The 12,724-nt window shown below is 41.6% G+C and overlaps 1 protein-coding gene across 1 annotated transcript in view; it reads left to right on the forward strand.

Moving 5' to 3' along the window:
- The window catches only part of LOC146812074 (uncharacterized), a 236,105-nt gene that overhangs the window by 90,610 nt on the left and 132,771 nt on the right, over positions 1–12,724 (forward strand). Inside the window, exon 5 of the mRNA XM_085619083.1 lies at positions 2,277–2,732. Coding sequence (XP_085475209.1) covers positions 2,277–2,732 — 456 coding nt within the window. The remainder of the gene's footprint in view (positions 1–2,276; positions 2,733–12,724) is intronic.

Below are 12,724 nucleotides of genomic sequence, written 5' to 3' on the forward strand. Positions count from 1 at the left end.
TCTGGTAACCAAAGCAGCAGCCAATCCTTGAAGTCAGTGATGCCCTAATTCTTCTGCGCTTTATATAGTGACACTTAGCGATTATCTATTATGCCTATCGAATTTAAACAATGCATATTTTTATATGCTTACCATTTCAGAATCTCCTGTTTGTTAGACTATTGTAAAGCAGTGATGTTTATATATTTTATATATTATAGTTGATGTGAATCAGAAGAAAGGAAAGGGATCACATTGCAGCCATCAAGTACTTATGTAAACTAAGAATTGCACTGGGTCAATCAATCGGATTTGTAGAGTGTGAACTGCCGTCACCTGTGAGGGTCTCAAGGCGCTGGGAAAACTATCTGTTGGTTCTACTATTGGTTGTGCATCCAGGTCTTGAGGTCCTTCCTGAGCTGCTGGAGTGAAGTTGAGGCCCTCAGTTGCAGGGGGAGGTTGTTCCAGGTTTTTGCCTGCAGGTGGATGCGATTTGTGGCTGCTAGGAAGAGGGAGTCGGAGTTTCCTTATAGGTTGGTAAAAGTTCATTCGAGTGTTGAGGTACACTGGCCCTCCGTTGTGTAGTGCCTTGAAAGTGTGGGTGAGCAGCTTGAACTGACATTTCTTTGCAACCGGTAGCCAGTGGAGTTTCCTGAGGTGAAGGGTGATGCGAGTCTACCTGGGTATTTTTATTTGTGTACTTTTGGAAATGGTACAGAGTACATTCTTGATTTATCATTTAATATCAGTTTTTTTTCAGTTTAGGAATGTGTACTTCAACAGATTTACTAAGTAGCCTCTTGGGCCTCATTTAACTTGATCTTCCTGAATACTAAAAAATATAATGTTAACACATTTAAACTCTTCCGTTTTAGGAGGAAGATAGTTTTTTGTAGTTATGATCCGAGTGATTCCTTCAACATGTTTAATATTTGTTCCTTCATTGTTGCTCAAATATATTTCAATTTCATCAACTCTTATGACTTCAGAATCATTTAAAGACTGAGTTCTACATGTTTCCAATAAGTTTGGTGTTGCTTCCTAAAATATATAAATTTGTGTCTGCATAGAGGTTATTTCCTGTCGAGTTTCTTTGTAATATTGACAGATTAGAGTATAGAAACTCCGAGGTAGATTACACAGAATGTAAATTTACAGGCTAATGTTTTTATCAAGAACTCAATTTTCATTATTTTCATTCACTTTAGGACTTTCTTAACTGCTTGCTCTGTGTTATGCTCACTAGTTTTGTTTTAATATTTGGTCAATTTAATATTTATTTTCTTATGAATCTTATCCATTTGTGCTTTCTTGTCCTAACTCAATTTTATGGAGTTTTGCCACGTATCTGAAGTTGATATTAACCCTGGGTGGAGAACTCCGTTCCGCTCGCGGAGTTTGTGGTGTTTTCCGCTCTCCGGGTTACGCGTAGCTTACGCGTGGAGCGGAGTTTTTTTCCTAGCTTGCGTTCGTCAATGTCAAGTTGGCGAGCGCGAGCGAGGAAAATCAAACTCCCTGTAAGATGTTTCCTCGTTCGCAATCATCAGCATCAAGGTGGTGAATGTGAGTGTGGAAAATAAACCTCCCGGCGAGATTTCTCAAAGCAGAATTCTCATTGTGAGTGGACGCAAATGCTCGTCACTGCTCACTTTGAGAAACTGCCCGTTCGTGTTGAGAAAGATGCCCCTCGAATAAAAATCTACTCGAGCTGCAGAAAAGGAAATCAGGGACCGCTTGCGCTATGTAAGGTGCCGTTCGCAATGATTGCACAGTTCGGGCAAGCATCTGCACTGTGCAATCACCGCGAACAACATTTTTCTATCGTACTCCGCCACTTGCGGAGCTCCGCGTAGTGCGGCGGAGTTTTGTTTGCACTTCGCGGATTTCCGCGTAGTGCAACTCCGCGAACTCCGCCCAGGGCTAGTTAATATGTCCTCCTCCTACTACTATATAGAAGTAGCAATGATTTAATGGCCAATAATACATATGTTTTACCCCCACCTTCTCTGGAGACGGACAATGGTAACAGTCCTGAGAAAAAATACTGCATAATCTTTGCTTTCTTTAAATGACTTAAAATATAATATTAGTAAATGGTAATCACAATATACCTTTGGATGGTTTTAGTATTCCATGTTTCGTTATCAAAGCATGTTTTTTCTCTGTAGCTGTGATGTACTTCCTGATTTCTTTCTCAAGATTTTGTGAGCATTCTCTAGCTATAATATTTTGAATGCAGACCGTATTACATTTGTATGTGCCATTTTAATGCCTTGTGTTTACCTGTAATATGACAGGAACTACTAGAAGGCACGAAGAGGACATGGCAACCGTTGGATCGTTTCAAGTGTCTCGCCAGCAGGGAAAATGGATGCATGGACCTAGAGGGAAAATAGCGGCAAAGTGGACCGAGGTCAGAAGACGCAGTGTGAACTGGTCTATAGAGGAGCTGGAGGGACTTCTTAATGCCTTGAGACGATCACCCCACCTTGGACTCCTAATGTCGTCTAAACATATGTCTACCCTACATGAATGGCAAACGGTTGAGGATGACATGCGTCAGGAAGGTTTCTGTCGTTCAGCTGACCAGTGCCGGCTAAAGATGAAGGGTATAAGACGTGTTTTCCATCACTTGAGACTTGGTTGGGGACCTGGTGGCAAGAACACGACATCCTTGCCTCACTGGTTTCCTCGAATGATGGATCTGTGGAGACAGGCTGGGAAACCAAAATTTAATACTCCGTTGACCAAAGGTAATATGAAATCATAGTTGTGTGATGTAATAGTAATTTTTCTACTTTCTCTATGGCCCTGCCTTGTAGCTATCCCTCTCAAGTTATTTTTATAATAGAGAAGTGCAAAATATATATCTCTTTGTAACTCACCAACCCTTCGTGGTTGTATGCTAAAAGTAAGTGTGATAAAATGCGTGTCTAATGGATAGTTGCAGTGTACCTCAAGTTTATCTATTGGTGCCATTCTATGGGGACTATTTTTGTTCGATAACTCTGTGACCTTTCCGTGAAGAACAAGTTCTGTAGCTTATTTTAGAGACAATTTAGTGTCTGTTACCGTTGTCTTTGTTGAAGTGTAGATTAAACCTCTATAAATCAAATGGGAGATTTATGTTTTCAGGTGGAAAATCCGTGATTATTTCCCACGCTGTAAGGTATTAATAAGCAATGATTTTCTTGGACTAATCAGCCAAACAGTTGACGCTCTTCTGCGCTTGTTGCAAGTGTTCACAGTCACAGTGCAACTGAAAGGAGTCTCAGCCGTATGTATTGGCTTGCAGAACCATGTTGCAGCCTTAAAATACTCTTTTAATTGACAATTATTTTTGTATGTTAAAATGGCCGTGGGTGTTTTTCTGTGGGTACATTTGAAAACGGTAGACCGAGCGTGTTCTAGATTTCATAAATAATATTTCGGGTTCTTTTTTTTATTCAGGGCTGGGTTTCCACAGTAGTTTTACTAAGTAGCCCACTGGACCTGTGTTAACCTGTTCATCCTGTATTTTGAAAAATTTAATGTTCTAGTACTGACGTTTCAAATCCTCATTTTTATGAGAAAGATAGCCATTGATTGCCATGATTTTAGTGATTCTTTGATCTTGTTTAGTATTTGTACGGTCATTTTTGCTCAGCCACATTTCAGATTTATCAACTCTTATCTCCTGAGGCTGTTGCTTGTTAAGCCCGGCTCAACTAATGTCCGTTGGGTTCAACTAATGTCCGTTGGGTCGGGTCTGTTCCTATTGGAGCAGACCCAAGGCTGATTGCATAAGGCAGGTCGCTTTCTAGAAGGGCACAATGGGTGATAAGCGATGGTCTGGAATGGGGTCGGAGTGCTTGCCAGTGGCTGAGAATAACTCGGGCATTTCTTCCATCACCGTATTTTTGTTTTTACGAAACTCCATGAGGAGGTGTTTGGTACAGCTGGGGAACGATACTATCAAATACATCACAGCAGCCGGGTTGCACGCTGATCAATGAGATGCCGCAAACATACACACTCAGGCAATGGATGTGCCCCAAATCTACCATTGTGGTGGTGTTTCCGTTTTTGGGAGGCATTGATGGCAGCTAGCATAAAGTTGTGTACTGAGGCAGACATTTCCAGGGTGAGGGGTTTATTGGGAGACACTTTGTTCATACATCGATTTGTTTTTAGGCAACAGTATCCCCACTGGTCAGTTGTTAGCCTACGGATTCCTTGTAAAGGACTTTGAATGTGATGTAACAGAACCTCAAACACATGGTGTTCCAAATCTGTTATTCACAATGGCTGGTACTAAGAAAATGATTACACAGTTGTATGGTGCTGTTCAGATTATGAACAAAAAAACTACGCTGTAACCACTACAGGCTAAATAGACAGTGGACAAGAGTAGAGAAATGACAGACACGGAATTGTCCTTTGTCCTGAGTTCTCATGTCAAGGTCTCCAGGAATGTTAGATTCAAATTAATACAGCCTAAATTAGCACATCGAACTTACATTACACCTCAACTCCTACACCACATATTACAGATGATACTAGACAATTTTTCAAGATGCAACCCGACTGATGCAAACGTTTACCATATCTTATGCCTCTTCGTAAAGCCACATCATTCTGTAGTCATGGACCTCGTAGCTGTACTTGCAGACAAAGCCCTCATTTATAAACCTTAAGTTCATCTGCTTAGCCTGATGCCCAGACATGAAGAACAAAATTAGAAAGCAAATTTATAGATCTAGCACTGTTGCCCCCAAAGTGCATATTGCAGTGACACTGAGATCAACCTGCACTACACCTGTCCTCATATGGAGGAGAGAGCTGCTACAATAGGAGGTGGCAGAAGCTGTGGCCATTCTATAACATCAGTGGTATGGAGGTAACAATATGTTGTTGACTGTTTGGGACAATAGCCTAATCTCCCTAACTGGAAAAAATGATGATAAACCTCCATAGATCTGTAATTGGCAACCTATGCAGCATTTATAATTTGTTGTTTCACTAGAATACTTAAATTTATTACCGTATACTAATGTACTTCAGACACAATCCATCAGATCGTATAGATAGATTATATGGATATTCGATTTCTTGGACTGCCATGTTTGTGCTGATCAGCAATGACCAGTACAAGTTTGTTTGACTTTGCCATTGTTGATGTTAAATAGAAATACATATATATTTGTTTGAAAAACAGAAATGTTATGTTAACTATAATAGGAAGGTTTTCTAATAACTGCATCTCTGAAATGATACGCAAAATGTAAAAGTAATGCATACTTTAAAAGAGATTATACACTGAGTTTCTACCAGAAGTTGGAATGCTTGATCACAATACAGGCCAAGGAACTCTAGGATATTGAGCTTCATCCTTCTCATATAAGGGCAACCTGGATGACTCTGCAGACGCACATGGTAAACAAATATGGATTGTAATCTTGCTATGACTGCGATTGGTTTTTTTTTTTCCGTTACGACTAGTTTTCAAAGGGCACAAAGTGCACTTGTTTTTGCTTAATTTTACCTCACTACAGTTATAAATATACCACAGCATGCAGCTCAAGTGAACCCCTGTACTTAGAAAGGAAGCCCAAAATATTTTTTCCCATAAAAACGTAGGTCATTGTTTATGCCCATTTCTCTGATCTTGCTTCAGTCATGTAGGACTCCTTGTTTGCAGGCTAAAGTATTTTGACCTGTAACTTGCTAAATGTTGATAAAAAACCTGAGCTGTCTTAGAAAACTGAAACCATTCCTAGAAACGTCAGACCTCAAAATGGCAGTTAATGCTTTGCACATCGCAAGGATCGAATACGGATGTACAACTCTATCTGGCCTGCCCAAGATCTCAACAGCTCTACTAAAAGCCTGTCTCAACACAGCCGCAAGACTCATAATTGACTCTAGAATATTTGATCACATCTCTCTGCACTTAAAATCTCTGAACTGGCTACCATACAAAGCCAGAATACAACTCAAACTGGCCCGTATCACTCATAAGGCGCTACACTCAAAAACACCAGCGTATCTACCTCAGAAAGTGGTGATATCCGGAGGAGGTAGGTACTGCCAGGGTGCAAAAGATCTTGTGCTGAAACCACGGTTCTTCCAGAAGAAGAAAACCTACAAAAGAGCTTTCGCAGGTGCTGTGCACCTAGAATCGGGAACTTGCTACCGCCAAACATTAGAAGAATACCGTCCTCGTCAAAATTGAAGAAGGAAGCTAAGACCTTCCTAATGGGTAAATTCCTTCCACAACTCACTGCAGAGGAATCTCCTAATTTTCTGACTTTTGGTCATCATCCTGTCCCTACAGATTTATAATCAGAGGGCCCCTCTAGACTTCTTTAATGAATTGCATTGGGTTCTATACAACCTCTTCCAGTGTCCCCTATCTCGTTAAGCTACTGAGGCGAATGCTATGGCTAAACTTTAAATTATGAGTCCTTTGATGGTAAAAAGAAAATGTATAATTCGACGTGTTCTTTCAGTCTCAGATATTATTGTAAATGCTTATTATATCTTTTCCTGTCCACTGTTTTGTATTGTTCTTCACCCGTAAGCTTATTTTGATGCTTGCTATTACTATAACTTTAGGCGTAAATGAATGATCAGCTTTTATCAATATTCAGTTTCCCTAGCATAGAACCTGGTGTTCCTGATCAACATGAGTCTTCTGAATAGAAGATTTGTGAACAGCACCTAAATCAGACTACACACTTTAAGAGGGAAAAGAACTCTACAGTTATGGATAACAAATATATAGGGGCAAAGCAGGGACGCCAGTTCTACACTGAGACCTATCAACTCAAACCTTCGTATGCTGTAGGGGATCTTAGTGGATATCAATCAAATACTCAAAGCAGGTGATCACTCTTTGGTAATTACAGTTTGAAGAGCAGAAAACTATGTTCAACTAGAGAAGTAGTCCCCGTGTTTACATCTTGCGCTTTAATTGACTTCAAAGTATCACTTAACAGAAAGAAGAAAGGCCTGGGAGCAGAAGGTCTCACTCATTTTGGTCTTTATGGGCATGACTGTCTGATACCAGGAACTTGCTCTGCCTCCACTCTTCCAAATACTTTAATAACGAACAACAATAGCTGTCAGCTTTTCGTAAAAAAATGTTTAATTGGTTGAGGAGGTCAAAACCCTACTTAATCAGTAGTCACAGTCCTTGTCAGGATGAACTACAAAAGTCACTAAATTAACATGTGCTTAACCCTCTGGTCGGTTGGTACAAAAGCAGTCAGGCTTAACTTAGAGGCAATGTGTCAAGTATTTTTGCTACATTCAAACAGTATTAAAGTAAAAACAAAACAAAAATAAATCCCAAACCATTTAAAAAATTGAGTAAAGTTTAATAAATGAAATTATATCAGAATTACAAAAATCTAATCCGTAGAACCGGATACATACAATTTTAAGGTATTAGGTAAATATAGCACCTAAAAGTACAAAGTGCAACTCACGGTTAGCTGGTCATGCTAGTCTGGGGACATTTACGATTTCAGGCCGACCGCGATGGAGTGCAGGCCAGATAAAGGGACCAGGTTAGTTCAGCTAAAAAAAACCTTCTCCAAGTCTGGCTGTGGAGGTGGCTGAAAGGAGCTGGTAGAGCATTGCGAATTAGAGTTTTTCCCAAATTTGACATGTAAAACCTAAATCCACATGACCTACTTTTTTCTAAATACAATGCACCCTGCCCTCTGGGCCTTTAGAGCCTACCTTATGGGTGACGTATATAAAGTTTATTTTGCCAGGTCGAATTGGCAATTCAAAACTGCACTACAGGCTGCAATGCCGGGCCTGACACATATTTTAAAGTACTGCTTTAGTGTGTGGCACAATAAGTGCTGCAGGTCTACTAGTAGAATTTAATTTACAGGCCCTGGTTACATGCAGTACCACTTTACTAGGGACTTGCAAGTAAATTTAATGTGTAAAACTGGTGAAGGACAATTTTACCATGTTAAAGAGAGTGAGCATAAGCACTTTTGCACTGATTAGCAGTGATAAAGTGCACAGCGCTAATTTTTTTGTTTAAATTTGTTTTTATTATTATTATTTGCATTACAATTATTACTCTGCAACAGTTTGCAGTACATCTGCAGCCTAATACTAGTTACATATCAACTTTGTAGAATGCGTGCAGATACGACTGTACACATTATAGGCAATTTCTCTTGGCATAGAGCCAGTATGTTGTCAGCTGAAATAATCGTTTATATGTTGAACATCTATTAAAACCAATTGAACTCACAGAATCTGAAACATAACATTTGTACCCTGCTCTTCAAGCCATTGAACAACATATCTGCACATGTCTAGAATGAGTACAGTTATTGCCACTTCACCATGTTGAATATACCCAACCACCCACCCTGCTTTTACAAGATATGAATTCAGTCCTATGGACCTGTCAGTGTTCGTAATTTATTTGCACTGGCCCATTCCTAGTATTATGGGAATTACGCATGGACGTGAGTGTAAGTGTTGTGCCCACAGGTTACAGTAAGACGTTGTTTTTGAAAGGCTAGTCATCTTTCCCATTCCTTGTACTCAATTCACCCCATGTACCTATCCCAGCCCGCTCTCTGGTGCGTCTTCTCATGTCTCTGAGCGCTCATGCCAGGTTGAGCAGAAATCTTATAGAATCCTATCCCATGCCACTGCTATTAGTTGCTTGCGCAAACCTGTTGCGTCAAGTGCACAGGCCTAATACCAACAAAAACAAATTCAGAAAACAGGAGGGTTAAAGACAAAATGTTTTGGGAAAGCCACATCAAGGAAGGCAGGTCTCATTTGGGGCCTAATTATGATGTCAGTCGGAGTTGCATCTTACCAATACCGGTTTGGGGAGGGGGCCTCCCAACCTTAGGTTGGCGGTTCCGACAACCCTATTAGGATGCGGCCGCACATGGTGGAAGGCCGACATGGATTGGCTGTCGGAAACTGACCTCATAATCCCGAAGGCAGAAATGCCTACATTCAGGGATTAGCGTGCAATTCCGACTGACCGTGGGAACTAAGTCAGATTCCCCCACCGGTTTAAACTCCGACCGCCGTCATCGTAATGCGGCGGCCGGAGTTTAAACCTACCATGTTGGTTACTCGATGTTACGACCAACATCGTAATTAGGCCCATAGTATTTACTAAATTGATGGATTGTGATGCTAAAAATGAGGAAAAATATTTGGCCTAAAAATATAAAGTCGCCTAAATCATATATGTCGCAGTAGACAGTCATCTTCTGGTGGGTCCTCAAGAACTCACCACAATCTCTTCCAAAAATAATAGCTTTTCCTATGGATCTCTTACTGACAGTATTCTTAACTGACACTATGAACATCATGAAGTATGTAACAAGGAGAACTGAGACCACCAAACCTGGGCATTTATGAAATTATATTTGAAAACTAAAAATTGTTCGAGTGCAATAAATTATGTAGAATAGTACAAACCGGTTCTCTATTATTGAAAAATATAAACATTTTTTTTATGTTTGTGGCACTGTGAGAGTAATCAAAACACAAAACCCTTTTAATGAAAAAGGGTGGGGGAACAAGAGACAACGGGGTAAACAGGGTAAGCTGGCCTCCAACCAACATGTATCACACAAGAAAAAGCTACCCTGTTTGCGAATCTGATTTCTAACGCATACAGAAGCACATTATGCCAATGATTTAGGTGGTGTTGGACATTACAAAAATTGTATGGACTGGCCTCACACACCACCAGGTGTCATGCTTCATCATCGGCTGTCCTCGCCCTTTAAAAACCACGTTTGATAAAGGGCGGGCCTGCACCTGGAGACATTTAGTGGAACATCTTCTGGCTGGCTGTTCCTACAATTTGAAGAAATGTAGAGGTCATTCAACTGCACAAAAAGAAAGTCAATTACCAAATGATGAGAAAAAGAGCAGAACGGAAAATGTCTAATGGCAATACATGGGTTTAGAGTGGCACACGTCTCCATTCCATGGTTGACTGGGTCTCTTTTTTCCCCCACCAGCAGTAGCCTAGAACTGAACCACCTAATGACAGTGCTGCCCTTTAGCCCTAAATGTGGATAGGCCCCTGGGCAATGCAGATGGTGGGCGGATGTTGGTTTCTGCCCGGGTGGACAGGTGGTAAAGACAGACCTGTCCAGTAAATGTAAGCACAGTTTGTGACTCCAACTCGCCCTTCTTAAGAGTGCGCACGATTGCCGAGGAGTCTAAGGAGGCTGGGAAGAGTGCTCATAATACACCTGCGTTTGTGCAGAATGTCCCACATATTCAAGAGCAGTGGCAGGTTGTCTCAAACTCTTTGGAACAAAAGTTCTAATTTAGTGGGCCCAAGGAGAGACGTGAAACACAGAATAGCCATGCTCCTTAACATGGATGGAAAGATCTGTGGATGGAACGTGGCAGCATTGTAGTTTGAAGATCTCACTGGGGCCCTACACTCCTCCCCACCAAAGTGTGCTTCTCTGGCACAGTAGCGCAATCTTTAAGTCTGACCCAAATTTCACGTTAGGCTCTAAAATGGAAACATTTCCAAACCAGGATCCTGCTCTCATTTAAGTATGCCAAACAAGGACCTGAACGCTCTAGTGCTCATGTGATGTATTTTTGATAACATATTTTCTCGCTCTGACGACTATTAATGACTGAAGGAGCTAACCTTTCTGTATTTTCCTTCCCACTCAGTCTCTGTCCTGGGTATATTCTCCATACATTTTAATTTATCCTTCCATGCAGCTAAATTGTGCCAGCAGGCCATTCGTATTTTAATATAAATTAACTTCTGCTTTTAATTTTTCGTTTCTGTTTGCACTGAAGGTCGAGCGGACAAGGGTTTCTGTCCTCAAGCAGTGAACTACATTGCAAAATGCTTCCTCGGTTTGTCATGAGAAGCAATGAATTAGGTTTCAAATGCTTCCTCCGATTGGTATGAGACAAAGACGTATTTGTTATTCGCTTGACATATAGGACAATGCTACCATCTAGTGGGAATATTTGAGTACTTTTCGATTTACACTGTAAAGGAAGTTTTCAGTCCGTGTTAATTTTATGTTTTTTACAGAATCCCTATTTATATTAAAAGCAGGCTTAATCGCCAAATAGACCTGTTTTGGAAATACTGCATCTGAAAGTTAACATACGGCCATTCTTTAAACTGTGTGGAGACGTGTGTTGAAAGTAAATTGTAAGTCCAATGAAGTTCTTAACAGTAATTTTTATTCTCGTGGATCCATATTCCTGACCTCAGCTAGGTGGCGTAGTTCTACAGTGATTGGCATAAGCACCACTCCTGCGTGCTGACTTGAGCTCATTTCTTTCTGCAGAAAGCAGAAAAACGCACTTGGCAGTACTCGAAACAGGACTGTCCCCCCACCAGTAACCTTTAGCTGTGGGTTTCAAGTCGCACTCCATTGAGGCCACCGAGCACGGAACCGATTCTTCAGTTGGTTCCAGTCTACCCAAGTTCCTCGGGCTGTCTTCAACCCGCAGCTGTTTGAGGTTATCAAAGAGGCCAAGCTGCGAATTTATGATCAGTACTCTTCGGCTCTTTCTGGTGCGCCCTTGGGCCCCACAGTCCTAGGAGCCTCCAGTCAGGTTACCTCCGGCGGGTGGCTCTCTGGTGCCTTCTTTCCACTAAGGAGCCATTGCTGGGCCAGGGCCAGCTATAGTATATAGTACTCACTTCCACTCCGGCCCAGGGATCCACCCTGGTTTCTACCAACATTAGTTCAATGCCCATGTTGGATCCCAAACCAACATCAGCTCGCAGTCGGCCAGTGTTACGCTATGAATTTACTATAGTGCAATAGGTTGTCTTGTCGCCTGGCTCTAACCCTGTGGCTCTCCTGTGTCACACTATGTGCAGGAACCTTCTGGTTCTGACTCTGATTATGTGCCAGAGCAGGGTGCACCCCGGGATATTGATAATGATGATGGTGACTGCAGGGGTTGCTCCTTCCCTCATTACACTAATGATGCCTTTTATCTTGATACCTCTCCTGAGACAGATCTCATGGCTAACAACAGAAGCGAGTGCCTCATTTGCAGTGGTGGTAGTTTGGAGAACAGCCAAGTTACTTGAATTACAGCTGCCCTCGGTTGAGACCTAGACAAATGTTCCACAAAAATCCTGCAGCGTGGACAAAGAACATATGAGCCCTTACTCCCATTTAATGATGCCCTCATAGCTACTCTGATGACGACCTGGTAAAAGCCATGTTCTTGCCTGCCTGTTAGCCAGCATGTGGCCAGAGGCCATAGGATGGTGCAGGGTGTTCAAGATTTTCTCACCAAGAATCCTACTCTGGAAAGCCAGGTTGTATAGGCCTCAACCAATAAGGTAAACGCTAATTAATTTCCGACCAATCCTCCGGATAAAGAATCCAAATGGATTGATGCCTTTGGCAAACATATGCTTTCTTCTGCCAGCCTGGCACTGTGATCCATAAATACAGTATGTCTGTTGTCCTGATACAGACATGTTCTTTAGGACATGGCCAGCCAGATCTTGCCTGGAAGTCCAGGAGTGCCGTTGGACCTCTCTGGCTCACGTGATCCATGAATGGTGGACGTGGCCATGTATGCTATATGAGCTGGTTTGTACCATGGACTCCATTGGCAAGGCAGCTTTGTTGTTCGTAGACATGCCTGTATGAGGTCCACCAGATTTTCCAGCAATGTACAGACATCTTTCATCTATATGCCCTTTGATGGGTCTCACCATTTTGGAGAGAAG

This window comes from Triturus cristatus, chromosome 7, assembly GCF_964204655.1.
Source record: "Triturus cristatus chromosome 7, aTriCri1.1, whole genome shotgun sequence".
In the NCBI taxonomy this organism is placed as follows: Eukaryota; Metazoa; Chordata; class Amphibia; order Caudata; family Salamandridae; genus Triturus; species Triturus cristatus.